Genomic DNA, 22,910 nt, shown 5'->3' with positions numbered 1-22,910 from the left:
GCAAAGTGAGTGGGTCTTCTGTGGTTTTAAAATACAAAATGTGTAAAATTGAAAACTGGGGGAAGATTTTAGTCTTTACTTTGGCCAAACTTGTTAAAATAAAGGAAAATTAGTTCCACTCATTTGTTGTTCTACTCTGTGCGAACATCTCTTGATAGAAATCTTTTTTAGGGGAAGCCCTCAGTGTTGTGGTGGGTCTGTACTGCACTGGGTTTGATTCCCTTTCTGTGGATGAATCAGCCTTGCTTGCAGTGGGATCCATATATCCATGGTGTTGGCTGCTTGCTCTGTGCCATGCTGGATCCAAGCTGACACCAGGAGATGTGAAATAACAATGCTCAGAGCTTGCTGTTCAGATTAAGAAGAGGAGTTACGTGTAGCCCTAGGACTTCTCCGTGCTGCTACAACCCCTTGGCCATATTGCGTTGTTCGTGCCAGGCGTTTGACATGTTTGGCTTCCTTCCAGAGTTGGACAGATAAGATACCAAATTAAATTAATTTGCAGCCTTACAACCAATAAATAATGCTGCTTAAATGTTACCTAATTGAGTAGAACATCAGTTTTGCAAGCATTTTCCTTTTAAAATGTCATTTCATTATACATCACTGCATCCTGTATATTTACCTGTGGTGAATTTTTTTGCCTTCAGTCACTGTGTCCTCTATTTATCTTGCTTTCTGCTTTTTCTTTGCTCCATCACAGCACCTATTTGAACAGAGTCAGTCTGTCCAGCTTATATAAACTACCCAGCAATAGCTACTTTTCACTAGTGGGTTATCCTGATTTGCTTATTCTCTGGTCTAATAAAATTCCTTTGCTTCATTTTTTGTTGCTGGTGAAATTTGAGCAAGTAAGACATGGATTCCTAGGTTCTCCTTCCCCCCATCACCACAGCTCTGACTGCTTGGTCCTGACCTCTCCCTTCGTGGGAACAGAGAGGCCGATGTAGCCCATGGTGAACAATCTGGCCACTAAAGTAAAAACGTGCATCTGTCAGTAATTAATTGAAGCCAAATTTAATTACAAATCAGGGAAAAAAATAGTACCACACACACTTAATAAAATTCAAGAAGCTTCAGAGTTGTTGCCTAAAGAGCAAAGCAGTCCATACAGAATATACCCCCCTCAAAAGTCTGCTCTGTGAGAGTCTCTTTCAAGCTTACTTCTTGATATTACACAGAGAAGTAATTTTGATTCACAGTTTTCACATGGTTTTTGATATCTTTTTGAGTTAAAGGTCATAAAAAATAGTGGAAGAATGTTTAAGACTGGTTCTTAATTGTGTGGGCTAAGGATCTGACCTGAAAATTTGTTTGAGATAAATACTATGATCAGCTGATTGAAATAAGGAATCAGAGGGGTAAGGAGGAATTGTGAGAGAACCCAAATGATTTTCAAATTAAAAAATGTATTTATGTAACTTTTTAAATTTTTGAAATGGTGTATTTTAAAATAAAAATGCATAAAACGAAGGCATTGGCAGTATGAGTTGAAACCAAGCTTTTCCTTCCTGCTGTATTTTAGCATACAAGGCAACTCCCAAATCCTAAATATTGAACTGGTAGCTTCCATGAATATTTATCACTGTACTGTATGTATGTATAGCAATTACAGCAAGAGGAAAAAATATTTTTCTTTACAATTAATATTTGTAAACGTTTATGAAAGTACATAGAAATAAATAAGACAAACACATGGCCTAATTAAGATGAAAGGCATGACAACCCTTGTGATTTGTTCTGAAAAATAAAGACCATTAAAATAGTAAGACTTAATTATTTCTGTAAACATTGCAAATTATCTTTATGTAGAAAAAACCCTTAATTTATGAGTTAAAATATCTATAAGCATTTTTTGACATTTGTACATTCCATGTCAAAAATTATTGTTAATTTATTATTTATTATACTGTCTACTGTCACATATTACCACTTATTAGTATTTATTGTTCAGAAATTCAGTGTCGTCTATTGTGTAATGGGAAAAGGAAAAGCATTTTCTATGCAGTTGTAATTTGTGTGTTCTTGGGCTAGCCATAAAAATGCAACTTCTGTAAGTTGATCATATAAAAATGTGTTTAATAACAAACAAAAATAACTGGTCTGTTAAGATTGCAGGCATTAATCGTGCTGCTTCAGACACAGTTTACATTTGAAAGATAACTTAAAGCCAAATCCATGGGCTTGGCTAATTGCTGGGCTGAAATCAAGGAAAACTGTGTGATGGAGGAGCCAAACCATGAGGTTTGATCTGGAGGTGCTGGAAGCTTCCATCACCTTTGGAGCCCTTGTTTCTCCAGGTGGATGTGTCTGTGGACAAACCTCTTGGCTTTGCCTTGGCCTTTGAGGGGGCAATAGAGCAGAATGGTTTGGATAAATTATAGTGCAATCCAGAAACAGAGTCATAGGATGGCTGGGGTTGGAAGGACCTTAAACTCATCCCATTCCATCCCTGCCATGGGCAGGGGCACCTTCCACTATCTCAGGCTGCTCCAAGCCCTGTCCAGCCTGGCCCTGGGCACTTCCAGGGATCCAGGGGCAGCCACAGCTTCTCTGAGCATCCTGTGCCAGGGCCTCACTGGTTCAATCAGTGCCATCTACTGAACAGTGTTATTTTAGTACTCTCTTTTCCTAAAAGACTCATATTTGTAGCCATATGTTTTTCCAAATTTTAGTCTGTTTTATTGTAATACTGCTCCTGGAGGATGAAGAGTGCTTGTAGCTCTTTTCTGGAATGCCAGATCTTCAATCATAAACTCATTTTACTGTGAATGTAGTTGTTTTGCAGCAGAGAATTATGACTTTGGATTTTATTTGGGGAGGAGGAGAGTCCCTGCTGCTGCAGGATTGTATCCTACAGCAATCCCCCTTTTCCAGAGGGAACTGGGTTACCTGTACTGCCACACAAATAGTGGCCACATTTATCAGTCCTTCGTGCAGAGCTTCTGCCAGACTGAGGAACATTCCACTACAAATCAGGTGCTGTTTTAAACTCACTTTGTTCTATAAGCCTGCTGGATTGGAGAGTTCAGCCTCCATATCCATAGATACATAAATATGCCCTGTGTGGTCTCCCAAGGGGAAGGCAAAATGTGTTTTTAGTTAAGTTGCATGGGAATTTAATTGAAAGATTTAGGGTAATGCCATAAAAGAGTAAATCATGGCTGTGTGACACAAAGAAGATTTATAAAGCCAAATAAAAACACTTTAGCACCTTCAGTATTATAATTTGCTTGATATAAGTGGAAACCTGTATTAGTGATTTTGTCTGCTGGTAATTTAAAAAAAAAAAAAAAGGGCTTTTATATTTCACTGGTTTTCAGTCCTTTGGAGTGACATAATGGCGAAGACAGTAGCAAAGGGCAGAGAATCCTGTGGGCATGTCACATCTCTGAACCTGCAAGTGCACTCAGCTTCCTTCCCAGGAATATTTATTTTAGTTAAGCACACGCTTAACTAATTTCACACAAGCAGCTCCTCAGAAGGATGTGAACTGATTCAGATGAAGCACAAGCATGGCTTTAGAGTGCAGCTTGTGTGGATGGTGGCCCAAATCTGGCCAGTCTCCAGGGCAGTGGGGCTACTGCACGTGGGATGGTCCTGTTCTGTGCAAGAAGGTCACTTGTCACACAGCAAAATGCTCAGGGCTGTTTTGGAGAGGAGAGCTGGGGCAGAGCTTTAGGAATGTGACCTTCAGCACAGGTTTAGTGAGGATTCACTCACTGTATTTATGGAGAGCACTGTATATATTAAATGCTGCAGTGTTGATAGGTCTCGATAAGGACACCATAATAGTGGTTAAATTGTAGGGGGTTTTGTGAGATGGTAAGTTAATGATGTAGCTGTTAATTTGAATTTAGCAGACATTTTAAATATAGGTTTCTCTTACAGAGACAAAAGTTGCAATTTAAAGCTCTTTGGTGGTCTAAAAACAGCTTAATTCTCTAGTAGCATGGTAATAAGTACTAATCCAGCTTATACAGTGATTGTAGTATGTCATGTTTGTGAAAGATTGCCTAACTCTGCTTTCTCTGGGTTTTATGTTAATTTTTTTAAATTAAACATAAAACCTTATAACATCTTTATGCTGAGATAAACTGTTCAATTTAACTTGTGCTCAAGCAGCAGCTGTCAGGAATTATCATGTTTTGAGCGTTCTTGCCATCACCTTGTGTCTCTACCTCCCGGATACACTCTGTGGGATGATAAAGCTCACCTTGTTAGGATTTATTACTTAAATAATAACCCGAGGTAAAATGGAAGTTGATGTCACACGGAATGACAACTGACATATATTTATGTTCCATTATAATAAACTTTCCTTTCTTCCCCTTGTAATAGGTGTTAAATGGAAATACACTCCAGCGTATCCTCCAGTGCCCTGCGTGAGTCCATTAGCCACGAACACGGCTGCTCTGTGGGCATGTTCACGGGGACTCGTGCTGTCAGGTGTTATTTAAGCTTGTAAAGCCAGGGAAATTGGTTAGTGCTGGTAGTTAGCAGCTTCTCTGCCAGTAAAGGAGCAGCCATGAGAACCTCTCAGAGTCGGGATAAATTCTGGAAGTGCAACGGAAGTGAATTGAGGAGGGTGTTTTCCAATCAGTGGTTTTATTTTAATTATTTTCCTTGCTGCAAGAAGCATAGGCAATGTCATTTCAGGCTCTACATCTGAATTTGCTAGTCATCACCACAGTTTTCTCTTGACACCAGTTTATTGTGCTGAGCTGGGCAGTGATAAGCGATCTGCTTGTTAGTTGAGTCTTATCACTTTCTATTTACAGTGGAGAAAATTTAGATCTACCTCTTGCAAGCTTTCCAAGTTTTCAGCCTTTTTTGCCATGATAGAAGCCAGGCTCCAGTGTGCTCTAATGATGCTATTGAATTCCTCCAGTTTGCCTAAGCCAAGACTGCAGACACTGGGTTTTTTGCCTGTGGCTATAACCATCTTTTTTTTTTTTTTTTTTTCTTCTCCTAATTATCCCATTGTTGATCTGAGCAAGTTAAGATGCATCGGAGCTACATGGTTTTGTCCAAGCTTATTTCTTGGATCTTTTCTCATTGTGCTCTCCATTGCCCTTTTCTCTCTAAGTGTTAACCTTAGCACCTCCACTGTCTGCACTTCCCACCCTTGTTCTGTGCTGCTTCCCGTGGTTTCAGTCCCAATGTGATGTCTTTTTCCCTTTTCTTCCTTCAAACTCAGCCAGGTTCATTGATACCATCCTGTGTCAGTTCAGTTTTTTTTCAGTTTTCTTCTCTAACTCATGGCATAAAATAATTTTTTGAAAAATTAGTAAAGGAAAAGATAAACTATAATGCATTCCAGAAATGGAGCCCTGGAATGATTTGGGGTAGAAAGGACCTTAAAGCTCATCTTGTTCCACCCCCTGCCATGGGCAGGGACACATTCCACTATCCCAGGTTTCTTCAAGCCCTGTCCAACCTGGCTTTGGACACTTACAGGGATCCAGGGGCAGCCACAGCTTCTCTGGGCACCCTGTGCCAGGGCCTCACCACCCTCACAGGGAAGAATATTTCTTCCTTTATCTAATGTCAACCCATCCTTTTTTAGAATGAAGCCATTCCCTCTTGTCCTGTCAGTAGCCAAATTTTTTTTCCAAGCAACTATTTTATCTCATTTTTGCAGGTATTGGGGTATGTTTTCTCCAGTTTGCATTTTTCTTTGTCACTCTAGTGCTGAGCAGGGATTTGACATTGCCCCCAGGAAGCTTTTCCTGCTCTGCTTTGAGCCTGGCACCCAGGTCATTATGAGGTCCAGAGATCATTACTCATGGTGACAAATAAGTAATGACTTACCTAAAACTATTTTTTCCTCCTAGTATGGCTGGTAATAAACCTGAGCTCATATCTTAATTGGCATTCTGTGTGACAGGCCCTTTAGAACCATCAAATATTTGATGAACAAGGCAATAACAGTCATTTCTTACTTTGGTAAGCCTTTCAGATCAGCATTGACCCAGGTTGATGAAGATGGATACAGGATCTATGCCCTAGGAAGTGTTTGCTCTGTAGATACAGGTTATCTAAGAAGGGTGTAAGTTAGCAGAGATATGATATTATATATATAATCTAGATTGATGTTTGGGGAAGTTCATGAGTTTTGAGGTTGGCAGCCAGAATCAGAAGTTTATCACATTAGTGATGTCAGTTTGGCAGTAATCTTGAACACAAAATTCAAGTAAAAATAGAAAGAATAGGAATAACCATAGAAAAAATGAGAAAAAATAAAAATTGAAAGAATAAAACATTGCATAAGTCAGTTCTGAATCTAAACTACTGAAATGGTAGATAGCAAAAAAAAAAAACAAAAAAAACCCAAACAATTCAGAAACAGGCTGTATTGAAAAGTAGTTTATTAAACTTAATGTTCTATGTGCAGTAGATATCTGATCTCAACTTTTTCTTTTCTTTTAATCACCTGTGATAAGAAATACAAATGTCTGAGTCTCTGCAGCTCTCTGCAAGTTCAGGATTCACTTTGCTTGGAAGCAGTGCTAGCCAGGGGCCAGGAGATGCTCACAGGCTTTTGGTGAAATGCAGGGAAATCTGCCACTGGTTACAGTAGGGTCAGGATTTCATATTACACATTTAAATACATTTATTTTCTGATAGCCTGGGAAGTTACACAAGGCTAAGATAGCAGCTTGTTAGTGTTGTTTGTGCCTGCTTTATCTAATTGAAGGATGTGTGCAGTGTTGTGGACTGTGGAATAGCAGGAGTGCAGCGGCAGGACTGGGGTGCAAGGGTAGAAACAACATTTCATTATAGAGGATACCTAATAAAAATGTGAAAATAAAACAGAAAAAGGCTGAGGGAAAAAAAAAAAAAGAAAAGCAGACCATACTAGATAAGTGTGCTGCATAAATCAAAAGGGTTTGTGTCATAACATGAACATGTGCCATTCCTGCTCATATATTGAATTTCAGTAGTTGGTTGCATAAAGAAGTAAAGTGTAATGAAACTGGCAAGCAAAGTATTCCCTAGTCAGCCTTATCTTTGTTCCATTTGTCCTTCAGATACAGCTTTTCTTGCCTTTTTCAATAAAATTCATCCAGCTTTTTTTTCAATTTTGCATCTCTCTGTAACCAAGCTGGGAAGACCAATGAGATTCAGTGCTTTTCTAGTTGGGTTCTTAGCAGCTGCTTTTTAAGAGATCAAAACTTCGAATGCTGCTACATGATATTAAGGCTTAGCTATTGATGTGTCCCTATAGGGGTTATGTTTTTCTTGGGGGGGAGGGAGTGGGGAGCAGGGGAAGGGGTGACCCCTGTGAGCACGCTCGCTGGCAGTAAACACTGCTCTCCTTGTTTTCCAGGATCCTCTTTGCAAGCTCGGTGCTTAACCTGGCTGAACTCGCTGCCCTCCGCCCTGACCTTGGCAAATTGAAAAAGGTCCTCTACTTCCATGAGAACCAATTGGCATATCCTGTCCAGAAATGCCAGGAAAGGGATTTTCAGTATGGATACAACCAGATCCTTTCATGGTAGGTGTGGCTCACAGTGCTCCTTGTTATTTAAGGTGTCCTTCTGTCTACAGCATTGTAACCCTGATGAGTCCTCCATATACTTCTTTTTGCATTAATTATTTTTCTATTTTTATTTTGTATTGATTTTTTTTTTATTAATGATTTTGTATTAATGTTTTACAAGACCATGTAGTGACGGAAAATGGGGGATTGACTTCAAACTGAAACAGAGTTTAGGTTGGATATTAGGAAGAAACTCTTCCCTGTTAGGGCGGTGAGGCCCTGGCACAGGGTGCCCAGAGAAGCTGTGGCTGCCCCTGGATCCCTGTAAATGTCCAAGGCCAGGTTGGATGGGGCTTGGAGCAGCCTGGGATAGTGGAAGTTGTCCCATGGCAGGGGTGGAATTGGCTTGGCTTTTAGGTCCCTTCCAACCCAGGCTATTCTGTGATTCTATGAATTATGACCCTGTAGCAAACTGAGGCACCAGGAGAGTTCTGAGGAGAGCTTGATAAAATCAGTGTAGCTGAACCACTTTGCTCTAAAAAATCATCTCCATGCATTGTATAAAGTCCACTAGTGCTGCCATGGTGTATCCATTGTTGGTGGGATTTCTGACCTGAGCCTTGGCTGAAAGTGATGCTTTGTTTCATGAATGCTTCACAAAGCTGCAGCTACTCAGCTCGTGCTTGGCCATAGCTTTTACTGCATACAGCTGAAATTATGGAGAGGGTTTTAGGGAAATAAACAGAAATTAAAATGTACTGCAGCACTTTTCCTGCGAAGAGAGGGCAGTAAACATACCAGATAAATCCTTATATTTCTTTCATCTAGTATTCAGAAATTGTGCAGTGCTAAAATACCCAGACGTTTTAAAGGCTGCGGTCCTTTATTGTTGCTAAAAACAAATGTATTTCTCGAATCTGAGTTAATGAAAGAAGTTAATAACAGCACCACTGAAAAGCTTTGTGGTTAGGCACTGCACAGACCTAAGTGAAACAGCAAAACTCACTTGTTTTAAACTGAAATAAATTCATTTCCATGATCTCTCTCACCTCTCTCTTGGTGAAAGAATTATTAAGAATCGGGCTTGAGCCTTTTAAGGTGCAAGTTAAGCTTTTGCATCTTTATAATCTAAGGCAGTTATGTTGAAATTTCTCAATTAATGATCTGTGTATGCTCTGGCCATTCTGCAGCTGCCTCTGCCACAGTGTTTGCAACATGTTTCACTTACTGAGCTGTAAAGATGGGAAAGTGAAGCTAAAGATCTTTTGAAAACAGTAGCAGCCATTTTCAGATGTTCTAACAAAAAGAAGTGTTTTCTGGCACTGGGAAAGGAATATTTTTTGTATATAGATTTTGCTTTATTGTGGCAGTTATTTTTCATACATCTGTTGTAAACTAACAAACAGTTATCCTCAAAATATGCATTTTAAGTATCTTCTCTTATTAGATAAATAAAGATGATTTTTACAGATCATAATCAGAATTGTGGAGTGGTTTGGGTTGGAAGGGACTCTCAAGCCCATCTCATTCCAACCCTCTACCATGGAGGGAACAAGGGACACCTTCCACTAGACCAGGTTTCTCCAAGCCCATCCAACCTGGCTTTGGACACTTCCAGGGATGGGGCAATAGATGCTCTACAGCCTCCAGTATCATCTTCATGTAATTACATACTATTCATCTCCCATTTCTGTTCTGCTGAAAACCTCAGTTTAACAGAAAATATAAGTCATGTTCTCTGCATTATTCTTCACATTCCAGTGGTCATCTGCAAAGGAATGCCAACTTTGAATCTTTAGGTTGGTGCTTTGGATCATTAACAAATCAGAATTATGTTGTTTCTAAGGAGTTTGTTTTTCTAATTTGCCCCTGATTTGCAGAGCCTGCAGGAAGGAGTTAGGGCAGATAAGAGTTCATGCACAAGAGAAGGTGAGATGATGTTGTTGGAGCCTTTGCTGTGTGTCAGAGAGCAGCAAAGAAATGTGTCGGGTTCCTGCCTCGTGTCATCTGTAAATCTGTGCAGAAAAGATGACTTCTGTACAAAACTGAGGCTTCCAACAGGTTAAAAACCATATATGGGGAAGAGGCTAAGATGCCAGAAAGCATTTCAACTCCTGCAGCCAGCTTGAAAAGGATTATTTCTCTCTAATGTTGGAGTTTCTTTGCTTTTCCTGCTGACTCCTGCTGCTTTGGTGAGCAGTGTCAGTTCTCTCTCTTGACCAGACAAGAGAAAGATGCAGAGAGGATGAATGACAGCCTCTCACCTCAAATATACTTTTCACCAGCCCTGTGACTTATGAACACATGTCCTCAATGTATCTTCTGACCTGTAGGTCTGTATTACAATATATAACATATTGAGAAAACCAACTGGCCATAAAGCATTTCTTACCTCAGTTAGTGCTGTGTGTGTTGATGTAGCTCAGGTTCTGGCAGCACTGCCTGGATAAACTTCAGGTTTTTTATAGCTGCTTATTTTCTCCAGACTGACTCTAAGTGGAGAAATAATACCTGGATTATCATTGAACTCCATCTTAAAATTATTGATCTGCTCAATTTTAAAACACAGCAGTAGAAATAAAGCATTAAGTTTATATGCCAAATTTTTTCAAACTTTTTGATGGGGAGGGATATTGTATACTGTGTAGTTTGTTTTTTTTTTTTTAATATAGTAGATCACTCTTAATCAGGATTACATCTGCATAGGTTAAAATAACATTCCATTTCTTTAGTGTCCTGCTGCCAGACACACATGGTCAGTTGAAGGTAGGTTAAACTAAGGTAAGTTGTCCTTCAGTAAAAAATATTTCTGAGGAATTTTCATTTTCTTCCAACTTGAATTCTACAAAAGTCAGATTACAGTGTGCCTTATCTGTTTATAATGCTTCTGAGAGATGATGATAGTAACACCATACTTACCATTTTATGAATAAAACTCCACAGTTAGAGTAGGATATGCTCCTTTAGATTAATAATAGTAATTTATTATTAGTTGAAAAAGGTTAAACATGTTTTTAAAGGATGGATAGAAAGAAAATAAGACATTTCTGGTTAAGGTACTTATGCTACTCCTAATTCACATGAAAAGGCTGATTTTAATTAGCATCCACTTGCACCTTTAGCTTGTTTATGAGGATATGTATCCTATTTCCTTTGCCTGTAGAATAATTCTGTTTCTTTTGTGACAGCAATATGTTCAATATTCTTCACTGCTTTTTACAGTTTGGTTGCTGATGTTGTGGTGTTCAACTCTGCTTTTAATATGGAATCCTTTCTTAAATCCATTGGAAAATTTATGAAGCTGATTCCTGACCACAGACCTAAGGATTTGGAAAAAATAATCAGACCGAAGTGCCAAGTTCTTTATTTTCCAGTCAGGTTTCCTGATGTGAGCAGGTCAGTACATTTTCCACGTCATAAATTGCCTCCAGCCTGTCAAAACTCTGTATTTATGGTGACGTTCTAACTAATCAGCTAAAGCATCGTTAATGAATGAGTTTGATAATATGCAAACTCCCCTAATTGATAAATGTATTTCAATAATCAGAGGCTATTGAGGCAGCCGAGCCTGTCCTCAGCGCCTCTCGTGCAAACTTGCATCGTTCAGGATGAGTGATTCCCACTTGTTTTAGTGATTTCCCACTTGTTTCAGCCTTCCAGGGGTTGCCTGCTCCTCAGCTCTGTGCATATTTGTGCAGGGGAGGTCAAGGAGGAGACAGAAATGCTGGAGAACAGTGAAAGTGATAAGCCTGCAGCTTATTTTATCCCCTCCTCCCTCCCCTATACCTCTTTTTATGGCTTTCCAGGTAGGCAGAAGCTTTCCTGAGGCAGGGAGCAGACTTGCAGATGTTGGCATTTGCTGCAGCAGGAGTTGCTCTTTGCTCCTCCTCGGTTACTCTGAAGGACGTTTTTTATTGCCCTCGTTTCAGAGCCCGTCTTGAAATTAGCAGCGGGTTATGTGGCTCAAAGGGAACATTCACAGGATCCTTTTCACTTTTGATTAAACCTGGCACAATTGTTTTTCCTGTTGTAAGGGACTCTCCTCCCACTGAACAGGAACTTAGCTTCAGTGGGACCAGCACTAAATAGAGTGTGATTCTGCAAGTTGATTATGCTCTTAAACCCAACACCATGCTGGGTACATTTTTTTGCTGAAATAAGGATGGGAAGCACTGCAGTGACTTTGCAAGAGCCTGCCTTTTGATCTGATAATAAGTTCTGGCCACACTTGAGATCTTTGTCCCTGACCAGCCTGTACTTAGAGTTATTTCAAAGGCTAAATATACATGTGTGGTAGTTTGAGGTAGAGAAATTTTTAGTGCAGGAGCTGAGGTCGTGCACTCACTGATGTACTCAAACTGCAAGGTTTGGGTTTCAGTGTCTTGGAAGACTTCGTGTTCTAAAATACTGATGCAAATCATTTAGAAATCAATGTCTAAAGTTAAATTTTTAAGCATCTATTTTTGACAAGGGGGTTCAAATCCTCCAGTGTTTCTTAGGGACTTGGCTGCCTGGATGGCAGCATAGTTCAGTACCTGTATGTCTTTGAGGATCTGCTATTCCCTTTTAGAGTCCAGAGCTTTTGAGCACAGGGAATGCTATGGGTGCTCAGCATACTTGACATGGAGCCAGTCCCAGAGGCTCTCGGGGTTTTGGCATACCTTAGGAATCATGTGGCCCAGACCTAGTTTTGGAGATGAAGTTATGATAACCCTGTCTCGTATATTACATCAGCTCTTTTGGACTTGTCAGCCCTGGCAGATGGGGTCAGACAAGATCTGACAAATTAGGCTGAAGTCATCATACACACAGCGCTCGTTTGTCCAAAGCAGGAGGTGATTAGCTGGGTAAAATCATTAGCCTGCTACCCAAACTGGTACAGTAGGAAGAGCTCACATCTCACTGTGCACTCTTTTAGAGTCCTGCTCTCATATTAAATCCCATCCCACAAGGCAGGACACCTTTTCCATTTTTCTTGTGGTCGCTGCTTTTGAAATTATATCAAAAACCTCTTTTCAACAGTGATGGGCAAAATTAAGACGTTCATAAACAACTGTGTGACAGTAAAACTTTCACAGCAGAGTGATTAGAAACAAAGATTAATTTCAGCTCTATTATATCTAATATATATTTTATTCAACAGCTAATTCTGGAGGTAAAATCTGAGGTGTTTAGACAAAGTCAAATATCAAGACAGGAAAAAAAAGTCTGAAAAAAGGGCTGCTTCTGCCTGGCTCTGAAGTTCTTTGGTTTTTGACCTTCAGCTGCAGCTAATATTTGCTATTTCTTTACATATTTTACATAAAGTTGAATGCACCTGTGGCAATTCAAAGCTGGTTTTTTAATTTAGATTGTATTAGTATAGTGACTGAATGGAGATTGAGGAGAGAAAGGTTAAGAAAAATTGTGGCCAAGCTAAAATTTATAAGGCAAGCTCTTAGCCCAGAGTGTTTTTCAAGTTATTTTCAAATGGTAATTTGCTTTATCCAAACCAAACTCATACAGTGTAAGTAAGTGATTATTTGCATGACTGACAATCATTTCAGTGCCTGCAGTCTTTTTAAAATGCATAATTTTGCTGAGATGTTGGGAAAATATTTAAAAATTCTGAAGGCAAAATAACCAGGGTGGGTTTTTTTTTTTTATTTTTTTTATTTTGACCTCTTTTATTTTGCGTGTGAATGTCTCAGGGTGTGTTTGTGTCTGAAATATAATCTATATTTGGACTGGAGAGAGAGAGGTGATCTGAGAAATCATCCTCACACATGTGATGGGGAGCTTTTTAAGATTATTTTAGATTAATATTACAGTTGTAGGGCAAAATAAAATATATCTGAGCCTTGATCAAAACCAGTGTAATGAAGGATCATGTCACAGGAGTTAATCCTGTCAAATATCTACCTTTTAATGTAATTACTGTAGGTGATGGACACAAACAGCACAAGCAGCATAGTAAATGATCACTTAAGAGGGGAGGTATAATGATGAAGGATATCCTAGCAAACACTTGTGGATACTCTGAAAGGCACCACTGTAATTTGTAATGTGTATTTAAATATTTCAAATGGGCCTCTAACTGCTGCTTTTCTACTTCTGAGGGGAAGTTGTTGATGCTTTTTTTTAATAAATGTTTATCATTAGGACGCATGTTGGTGTTCCCAGAGCAAACCCAGCAGACTGTGGTCCTTATCTGACAATGAGAAGAGATGAAAGGATTTGAGGATTTGACAGAATAAGATATTTACTGACCTAATCCTCCTGTTTTCTGGTTCTGACAATGACTGGCTTCCATAATATATCCTGCAGTGCCAAGGCTGCTCCCTGTATACCCACTCCATGTGATTTCTGACTTGAATTCTGCTCTTTGTACATTTTGGTGAAGTATATGATGTGGGAATAAATATCAGAGTATTTATAAGCTTTGAGACAAAAAATCCCACTGAGTTGAGAGCAGTGGCTGATCTTCCATGTGTGCTGTGTATCAGACTGGGGGTTTATAGCACAGAGTTAAATACATTGTAATTCACACTTATCTGGCCATTGACTAAATTTTAGTATATTTTCTATTGTAGCATAAATAAAATCCATTTTTTTTCCAGTGTATGATCAATAGAGTCTATTTTGATATAATCTTTTTCCCCTTTTGCACTGTAAAATGATGGTCAAGGGAGGAATTTGCTTTTGACTGATGTGGTCTTTGGTACTTCTCTACATGCCAACAGAGCCCTCTGGAAAACTTCTGCAAGATCTTTTTTGGTATTTGGATATCCACTGGAGCATTATCCAGGTGTAGTGGAAGGTGTCTCTGCCTGTGGCAGAGCTAGATGATCTTTAAGCTCCTTTCCAGCCCAAACCATTCCATGATTCTGTGATTTTATAGGAGTTCTCTCATCCCATCTGTGCCCGCATTGTCAGTGGCAGTTTGCAAAAAAGGGTCAGAATAGGAACTGCTTGAAATTCATTCCAATGAAAATTTTAATTTAGATTTTGGTTATTATTACTATTCCTCTGATTGTAGTATATCTTTGTTGTTATCACACTGTAGTAGGAAAGGAAGATATTTTTATAAGCAACAATGAAGTAACGTTCCTAAGAGCTCAAAATTCACATTGGACTGAGGTGGAATAATATAAAAGAAACATGAGAGTATGATGATTACAGCAGAAAATAAAAACAGCTCTTTTTTAAAGCAGAACTGGTTAGTGAGTAGCTTGTACTATCTGAATTACACATTTTGAAGTAGAATTCAAGATTTTAAACTTGTTTCTTCATTTGCTTTTATAACTTAGTACAGTTAATAGGACATTCTCAACCATTTGGTCTTACATTTTTTTAGTTAGAGTGTGAGAGAGGCAGAATTTGCCAATTTAGAGAATATTTAAGCACCAGTCAAGGGAGTTCCTGAGTAAATCAGAAGTTTTTAAAAGACAGAGAGTATCTTCTTGTGTGGAGGAGCCTATTTTGGGGAAGTAAATAAAAATAAATAAATTAATTGCATTACTTGGATCAGCTTTGCAGGGCTGAACTTAACTGGAAAAATGCAGATGTCAATGAGCAAGGAGAGACTTGAATTCACAGGAGCCCAAAGCTATGGACAGGCACTGGGGACGTGTCTGCGTTGCAGGGAAAGATGCCCAGCAGTGGTACCCACATGAGCTGTAGTGAGCTGTCTTGCATGTGGGAAGCCATAGATAGCTTAGAAGAGCAGTTTTTGGCTAATTAGCCTTCCAGTGAAATAGCATATATTAGCTTAGGTGGAGTGCTAATGACAGAGACTCTGGTACTGGGGGTACCCACTGCCTTTGGTGGCTCGGGCATCTCTGTGGTGCACTGTGCCCTCTCCAGTGGCACAGCCTCGCTGCCACCACAGTTTATGGGTCATTAGCATAATTAGAAAGTGCCAGTAGACTGCTCCTACCTTGGGGCTTGCTGCTGAAGAGCTGGGGGATGGAAATTGCTCCCCAGAATGTCTTTCCTCCTCACCTGCCGCAAGCGGGATTTGAGGGTCGGTGTTGGCACGCTGAGAGTTACACAACGAGCACGAGGGATGCTCTCAGGATCTGGGACACAGCCCCTGCTGGGGGAAAGGGCAGTGTGGGCTCAAAAGGGGCATAAAATGGAGTCTTTCCATTGTGGAGCTGTGGGTAGTGGGGTGGTTCCTCCTGCCCCTCAGGGATTAGTGCTGACTCAGGTAGCTGCACCTGCAGTGAGGGCTTGGGTGGTTCGGTGAAGGACACCTTCATTTTCATGCTTCCTCCACACACTCGTGCTGTGCTGTCTTGGGTGATGTAGGAACTTCCATTCTCCCTCTGGATCAGGGAAGAGCTGTTACCCCAGCCTTGTCTTCCAAGCAGAACATGCCAGCTTTATCCCCAAAATATTTATCCCCGGCAGCATTAGAGCAAGAACACTCTCCTAGAGAAGGGCCTGACTGAAGAGCCTGCTGGGATGTATTCATTCTGCAAAACTTGCTAAAAAGTAATTTCTTTTTTATCTATTCAGGGACAAAAATAGTTTTACTGACTCTCTTTTATCTGTTGTATAGGTATTCCTCTAAATGCTATCATAATAACCATTTAGGCTCACAATAGCTCAAAAGGATACTTAAGCAGAATTCTCTGTGCAACCCACTTTTTTATTATGTTGGGTACTGCTCATGTTGCATACAACACATTCCCATAAAACTTGCTTTTTGTATTTACAGAGAAATTTCTCTGGAGAGTTAAGGTCTTGTAAAACATTCTTGTTCTACAGCGTGAACGAATTATCATACTCTGGGGAATTAAAAGTGAAGTGTACTGAAGAAAAGAATTTTTTCATTAAAATGCAGTTTATATTGATAAAACAGATTACTAGCATTTGATGAAATGTGAAACTTGGATCTCCCCATATCGCTAAATCACCAGTAGGTTTATTTTGGCAAGAAGAATAGTATGTAATGTATATCAGGACCAATCGTTATACAGTACCTGTTAGTTTTGTATTAGATTAAATTGTCTTTCACTAAAGTACTTGCAAAAAACCCTACTATATCTGTATCTTGAAGTAGCAGAATGTGGTAACCAAGAATATTAGAAAATAAAAGCTGTCGTGTTATCAGTTTTGGCACAGTCATTTATCAATCAGTATTTTAAACATTGACAAGTGGTAATTTAATAGGGAATGACCCTGTTGGCAGGAAGTTCTAATGACAGATGATGCAAACTCATTTATCACTATGGGGCTGTGCTGGCTTCTTACCTTTCTCAGTATCACAGCTCATATTTTCCAAGTCTGGGATGTGAGAAGCCACAAAGGGCAAAACCTGTGGCACTGAGCCTATAACCACTCCCATCTAATCTGATTAACCCCTTAGCTGCAAATTTCTCTGCAGCAGAGCTGGTAAAGCTGCAAGTTCTCATACTGATTTAAATACCATTTGCTTTTTAAGGAGGATTTTCCATAATACTTTCCCATAGGCAATTTTTCAGAAATATTCAAGTTGTGTCACTTTGAATACACAGTTGAAACGTGCTGGTGCTTGGCTTTCAAAAAACAAACCACATACTAATAATTAATAGCACATTTCATTAGCAGGCATTAAAAATATTGCATGCAGTGCCCTATACAATGGGCAGCTATTATTATTATTATCATTACTACTCGAGGAGGAAATTGATGCATTCAGAGGTTTAATTGATTCGTGCATATTCATGTGGGAAGTCAGTGGTAGAGTCACGACTGGACTGGATTATTATGCACTTCCATGCATAATAATTTCTCTGCAACTTGGGAAGAGAATAGCCTACCTTGCTTTAATAAATGTGGGCATTTGGAGTTGAAGGATGTCATGGGAGAAGGGATGAAAATGACACCTTCATCAGCAACTGGTACGGATGGTGCTCCTCAGTCTTCTGGGATTCCATCTGGAATACAGTCATGCAACTGTGCTTACTCTGAATTAAAACAATAGTATGTTTTTTCTTTAGTTTCCACACCAGCAAAAGTTTTTATCGATTTAATATGAATTTATGTTACCTTTTTTAAAGCATCATAAATGCAAGTCCTTGATGGGGCTTTCTTCACCTTCCTACCTCAATTCTCTCTCTGTTTCTTTTCTTCTCCTTTTACAACAGAGTCTTTCTCCTGGGTGCTGGGGTTGGGTTGAATATCATTCCTGTTCAGGATGGTTGAGACATTAAATACTTTCAGAGTTGGCATCAAATTGTTGCCATAAGAACCAGTGAAATTTAAATTTAATTGTTTAAAATTGTCACAGCAGACTTAAAATAAAGCTGTGGGTTTGTTGTTGTTTTTTTTTTTTTTTTCTTTTATTCAAACTGGAAAACGGCTGTTGCTTAGTGGTAGGAACCTGCAAAGTACTAAATTCCTTCATTTTACCTGCAACTGGGGGAACTGAGGGCTTTTGGTGGGAATACAGTGTTAACAAGGGTAGAAAATGTGGCACAAAACCAACTCTGGGTATTGAGTGGTCTGGCTGTGTCCAGGTCCCTTTCAATCCATAGGAACTTAAATCATTTGCATGTGTGAAGGATGGTTTTTATACACAAGGCTGTCCCTGCTGGATTTTGCATTTCAAAATACTGCCCTTCAACGTTTGAACAATTTCATATTTTTTTATTATGAAATTCATGAATATTGCATGGAAGTGAAGGTGGATTTTTTTTTTTTTCCTTTAAAGGGATTTCATGCTTACAGGATTGTAAGAGAGAGAGAGGCAGTCATGTTGGGCATCTTATTTCTTAGTTGCTACACGAGGCAATGACAGAACCTTATTGTTTAAATTTTCTGGGTAATTACAATACACTATAAAAGAAAAGAGGTTATGTGCTAAAAATTGCAGAAAATATATAAAGAATAGGAAAGTAAATCTAAGTTTTTAGATATTCTTCTCTGAGAATACAAAATATCAGAAATCAGTTTTGAAAGGATGAAAGAACCTCTGTTCCCAGTTGTAGGGGAATGGCAGTACCTTTAGAAAAAGCCACATTTCATCTTGAATGCAGTATTAGTTTGGGGAAAAAAAAGCTAAACCAACGAAAACCCAAACAAGCAGCACCTTTTAAAAGAGTGGTGGAATAGATTGCCTTGCAAATTGTTATTAAATGTGAAACTTTATGTGTGTTGGATCTGCTTCAAGCACTGTTGTGTGCAAGATTGCAGACAACCCATTCCGGTTACAGTCAGAGGTACTGTCAGATGGAAGTGTCAGTGGGGAAGATATGAAGATGTTCTATAGGAATTTTAGGGAATACAGAATAAGAGAAGGAAATTGCATGCTGGAATACATAAAATCACATATTGAAGAGGAAACTTGAAGCATAGATCTCCAGTCCTACGGAGATGACCTTTATGTAGCACATAAGAACAACTTAATGCAGATGTTTTATTTATACATAACCAAATGGGATGAAGTTAAATGATTTTTAATTTTGCCAAATCACAGATAATTTCTTTGTTGTGCAAAGAGTGTTTTAATCTAGTTAGGGGTTTTTGTGTGTATGTTTTTTTGTTTTATTTTCTTTTTTTTTCTTTTGCATTTGCAAATACTTAATATTTTATATTTTGGACATTCCCCCTGCTCAATTGTGACTCCCAGATGAAATAATCCTCCTCTTCTTCCCTTTAAATAATTCAGATAGCATACATTTAAAAATATGAGAATCCCAACGTAAATGTGCCAGAAGTGCTTTTAAGGTAGGAGGTTGTTCTGCTTTCCTGTGGAAAAGATGCATCTCTAAATGGTAATGAGGCTTCATCAGTTCTGGGCTTACAAACACCAAGTCATAGGGATGCTTTGTGGAAGAGCTGTGGGAGATCCAAGTCCAGGACTGTTCTCCCAGCCTCTTATCTGAGAATGGTTTGGGTTGGAAGGAGCCTGTTCTACAGAGGTTAAAGAGCCTCAGATTTAATTTCTCTGGGATGGGTTTGGCTTTAGGTATGTTCCCCTCTCCATGGCAGAATACTCATCATGAATGCTCTGCAACAGGATTACATCTTCAGTTCTATGACTTTGCCACTCAAAAAACCCCCAAGCTGTTGACAGCCATGTTCTCCTTTGGATTCTTAAGCTTTTTCCATCTGCAGCTGATGGTTCTCACAGGTGTTAAATAGAGAAACAGGCAGATCTTCCTTCCTCCCCTTTTTTTTTTTTTTTTTTTTTTTTTTTATGTGCTAAAAGGTAACCAGTCTATGCAGCTGTGCAGGTATTGCCACAAATGTGCTGACATTTAGTGTAGCTAAATAGCTTCAGCATGCCAAATATATATATATTTTGTTTTAAAAAGTATATTTGAATGTCATACACCATAGAAAAGATATTTTATATGTACAGATTGATGGGTCTGTGTAAAGCATTGAAAAAAAATGTATGTTGTTCTGGTCACCCACACTCAAGAAAGATTAATTTAAACTGTGAAACAGGTGTAGAGAATTGCTGCTAGGATGATTAGGAGAATCTGTATTATGAGAGCAGATTAAAAGAGTATGGTTCACTTGTCCTAGCAAAATAAAGGTTGAGAAGGGGATATATGTTAATCTTTATAAATACAGTCAGAGGATAAATGCCATGAAAGAGGAGGAATTATTTAAGTTTCAGGATAATCCTTACAACATCCACTAGGTATAAATTGGTCATTATTAAATGACTGAGACTGGAAGTGGAAAAATGGGTGTGGAGGGTGGTTGCTTGGTTTGATTTTTATTTTCCAGAGACACATTTAGTTGTGAAATGACTGTTGAAACACTATTGAAATTCAAGTTTGATAAATTCATAGAATGTTGGAAACAATATAGGAGTAGTGCCAGGCAGCTGCAGTTGTTTTCTGTGATGATATCCCCAAAATGAAGGTGAAAAAGATGGATGATGAGTTGGTCACTTGGGGACTTCGGTCTGGAGACCTGAACTGGTCTGTGAAGGAGATCCTGAGTTTCCAGCATTGGTACAAGACACAACAGCACATTTTGTTCTGTGTTCTGCACAGTTTATGTTGTAGATCATTAATCATGTGTTTCATAAATGAGCAGTGTCCTGCAAGGTATGTCCAGCTCATCTGTCCAGCCTCTGACTGCATTTGGGATGGGCTGAATTTTTAGTAGTTGGATTCATAATGACCATTGTGGGAAGAGAAAAAAGTGAGGGCAATGTTTTTGCCTGACTGTACTGGATTCATCTGGATATTTTAGTGCTTTTGAAGAAAAACCACATCATGGCCAGTGCTTCTTGTCCCTCCTCTTCTTTGCCTTTGCAACAAGAGATTTTTTGAGGCATTACTCGTAGAATCATAAAATCCTGGAATAGTTTGGATTGAAAAAGGCTCTAAAGACCATCTGGTTCTGACCCTCCTGCTATGGGCAGGGACATCTTCCACTAGACCAGGTTGCTCCAAGCCCCATCCAGCCTGGTCTGGAACTCTTCATGGGATGGGATGTCAACAAGTTCATGGATGTTGTTTTTTGGAAGCCTGGGCATCCCTCAGAAGACAAGTAGAAGCAGTGCCAAAGGATTGACAACCACAGGCATTTGGGAAAGCATTAGGTGAGATGTGCCTCAAAAAAAAACATCTTCAGGCAAAATGTTTGAGTCTTGTGACTCTCTAACCATCCTTTTCCATTCTGCCTCAGTTTACTTGTGCTCTCTGAAGCATTTGGATAAAATTATTCCATTGAGCTCATTGGAGTCAGAATGAGTTTATTTTAACTTTCTTATTTTGATGAATCTGTAGGCTCTTTCACTTTCATCCTTGTGTAGAGCAGTTTTAATGCTAAAACTGCCTCAATCTGTGCTAGAAGCAAACAGAGGACAGAAAGAAGAGCTTTTTATGCAGTAATTCCTTTCAGTGACTGAAATTTTATCTGTCCTTCCTCAAACTTCATCACACATCTCTTGGATTCAGAGTTCACTTGTGTTATCTGCCATCTGAGTTTGAGTTAACCATCTTGAATGATGTGACTATATATGGAAAAGGGAGGATTTGACCCTTTTTGCATGCCTAAACTGTTGTCTTTTTGTTGCCAATAAATGGAGGGATCAGTTGACAGGGTTCCCAGTAAATAAGTTTGCAATGAAAAATTAAAAAAAAATAAAATTAGAAATATTAAAAGGTAAAAAATCTTCTTTTTTTGTTTGTAAGTGAGACTTTGTGTGAGATCCATAAAGTTGCCTGATACCAGGATATATTTGTGGTAGTGAACCAGTATATCTCTGGTTCTGGAAGCAGCTTAGCTCTTTTCAGTGGTACCCGGAGCTGGACTTGTCAGCACATCTATATGTTGGCAACTTATTATTCCACAAGCATCACTTCATTTGGGCTGGCAATAAGTCCTGTTCAGTCATTGTGCTGCAGAGGAATGTTTAAAGCTGTGATGTGCATTGGAGTCTGTTTGTTTGCAGCAGCTGATTTGCCTAAGCTTTGATGCGCAGTCACTTTCTGACATTTGTGTATTTCAGCAGTGAACAATGTAAACTCATTTTCTGAGCACTTTGATTACTTGCACATAGCAGTGCCCATGGCATGTGACAGAGAAGAGCACTCTATCCACTAATCAGATAGATATGCTTCAAGCGTATTTACACAAAATAATGAAAACAGCTGTTAGATACCTTTAAACTTGAGTGTGTTTTGTTATTAATCTACTAGCCCGTACACATGACACTATAATTCTTCGCTCACTCAAGTTGCCTTTAATGACACAGTAATAAAACGGAGAGGGATGAAAGTAATGGAATTGTAGAATGTAATGCCTCAATTGTTCTACAGTGTCTTCCTTTTTGCCAAAATAAACCACAATTAGGTCCATATGGTGTTTTGAAGTTTTCAAGCAATGACCCTAATAAAAAGTAATGAATTTCTGACAAAAGAAAGCATGGTGCTCTTTTAAGCAGATATCTTTGCTATTGATCTAGTTATGATTGCAGACTGATATGCTAATAGAAGAAGAAAGGTTCAACGTGCCTGGTACAAGCACTTTCATTTGTGGTTTATTTTATTCTTATGAAATTCAGATTGAAAAGGTAGAAACATGTTGTAATCCATCAGTTATGACTCCCTTTTAAAAGACCTACTATAAAGAAAACAAATGGATTTTCCTTGAGGAAAAGATGGAGAGCATTTGTTAACTTGGAATTCCTAAAGTGAATGCTAACTAGGAGGATGCCTCACAGTGATGAAGATGCTTTGTTTGCATATATGAAATTTGGCTTTAGCACTTCAGTGTCTTCAGAGGTCCAGGCTCTGGTATTTACTTTTTTTTTCTTTTAAACTTTTTTGAATTGGAATTATATTCCTGTTCATGTAGAAAATCAAAGTATGCACAGAGCAGTTGTTGAGTAAGTGGAGATACTCAAACAAAATGACTGGGGAGGATGTGCATTTCATCCTCCTGAACAGCTGTGGGCAACCACTAAACAAGTTTGGTGTGTCAG

General features: G+C 39.0%; 1 protein-coding gene across 10 annotated transcripts in view; it reads left to right on the top strand.

The window, feature by feature from the left end:
• The window catches only part of GTDC1 (glycosyltransferase like domain containing 1), a 284,555-nt gene that overhangs the window by 75,406 nt on the left and 186,239 nt on the right, over positions 1-22,910 (top strand). For all 10 annotated transcript variants that reach the window (XR_008840915.1, XR_008840914.1, XM_056495914.1 and 7 more), the window contains 2 exons: positions 7,334-7,501; positions 10,709-10,882. Coding sequence is in view for 8 of the 10 variants with exons in the window: in XM_056495914.1 (XP_056351889.1) it covers positions 7,334-7,501; positions 10,709-10,882 (342 nt within the window). In the remaining 2 variants the exon portion in view is untranslated. The remainder of the gene's footprint in view (positions 1-7,333; positions 7,502-10,708; positions 10,883-22,910) is intronic.

Source organism: Oenanthe melanoleuca, chromosome 7 (assembly GCF_029582105.1).
Source record: "Oenanthe melanoleuca isolate GR-GAL-2019-014 chromosome 7, OMel1.0, whole genome shotgun sequence".
NCBI lineage: Eukaryota > Metazoa > Chordata > Aves > Passeriformes > Muscicapidae > Oenanthe > Oenanthe melanoleuca.
Note: the sequence above shows the minus strand (reverse complement) of the source record. Positions and strands in the feature narration are given on the sequence as shown.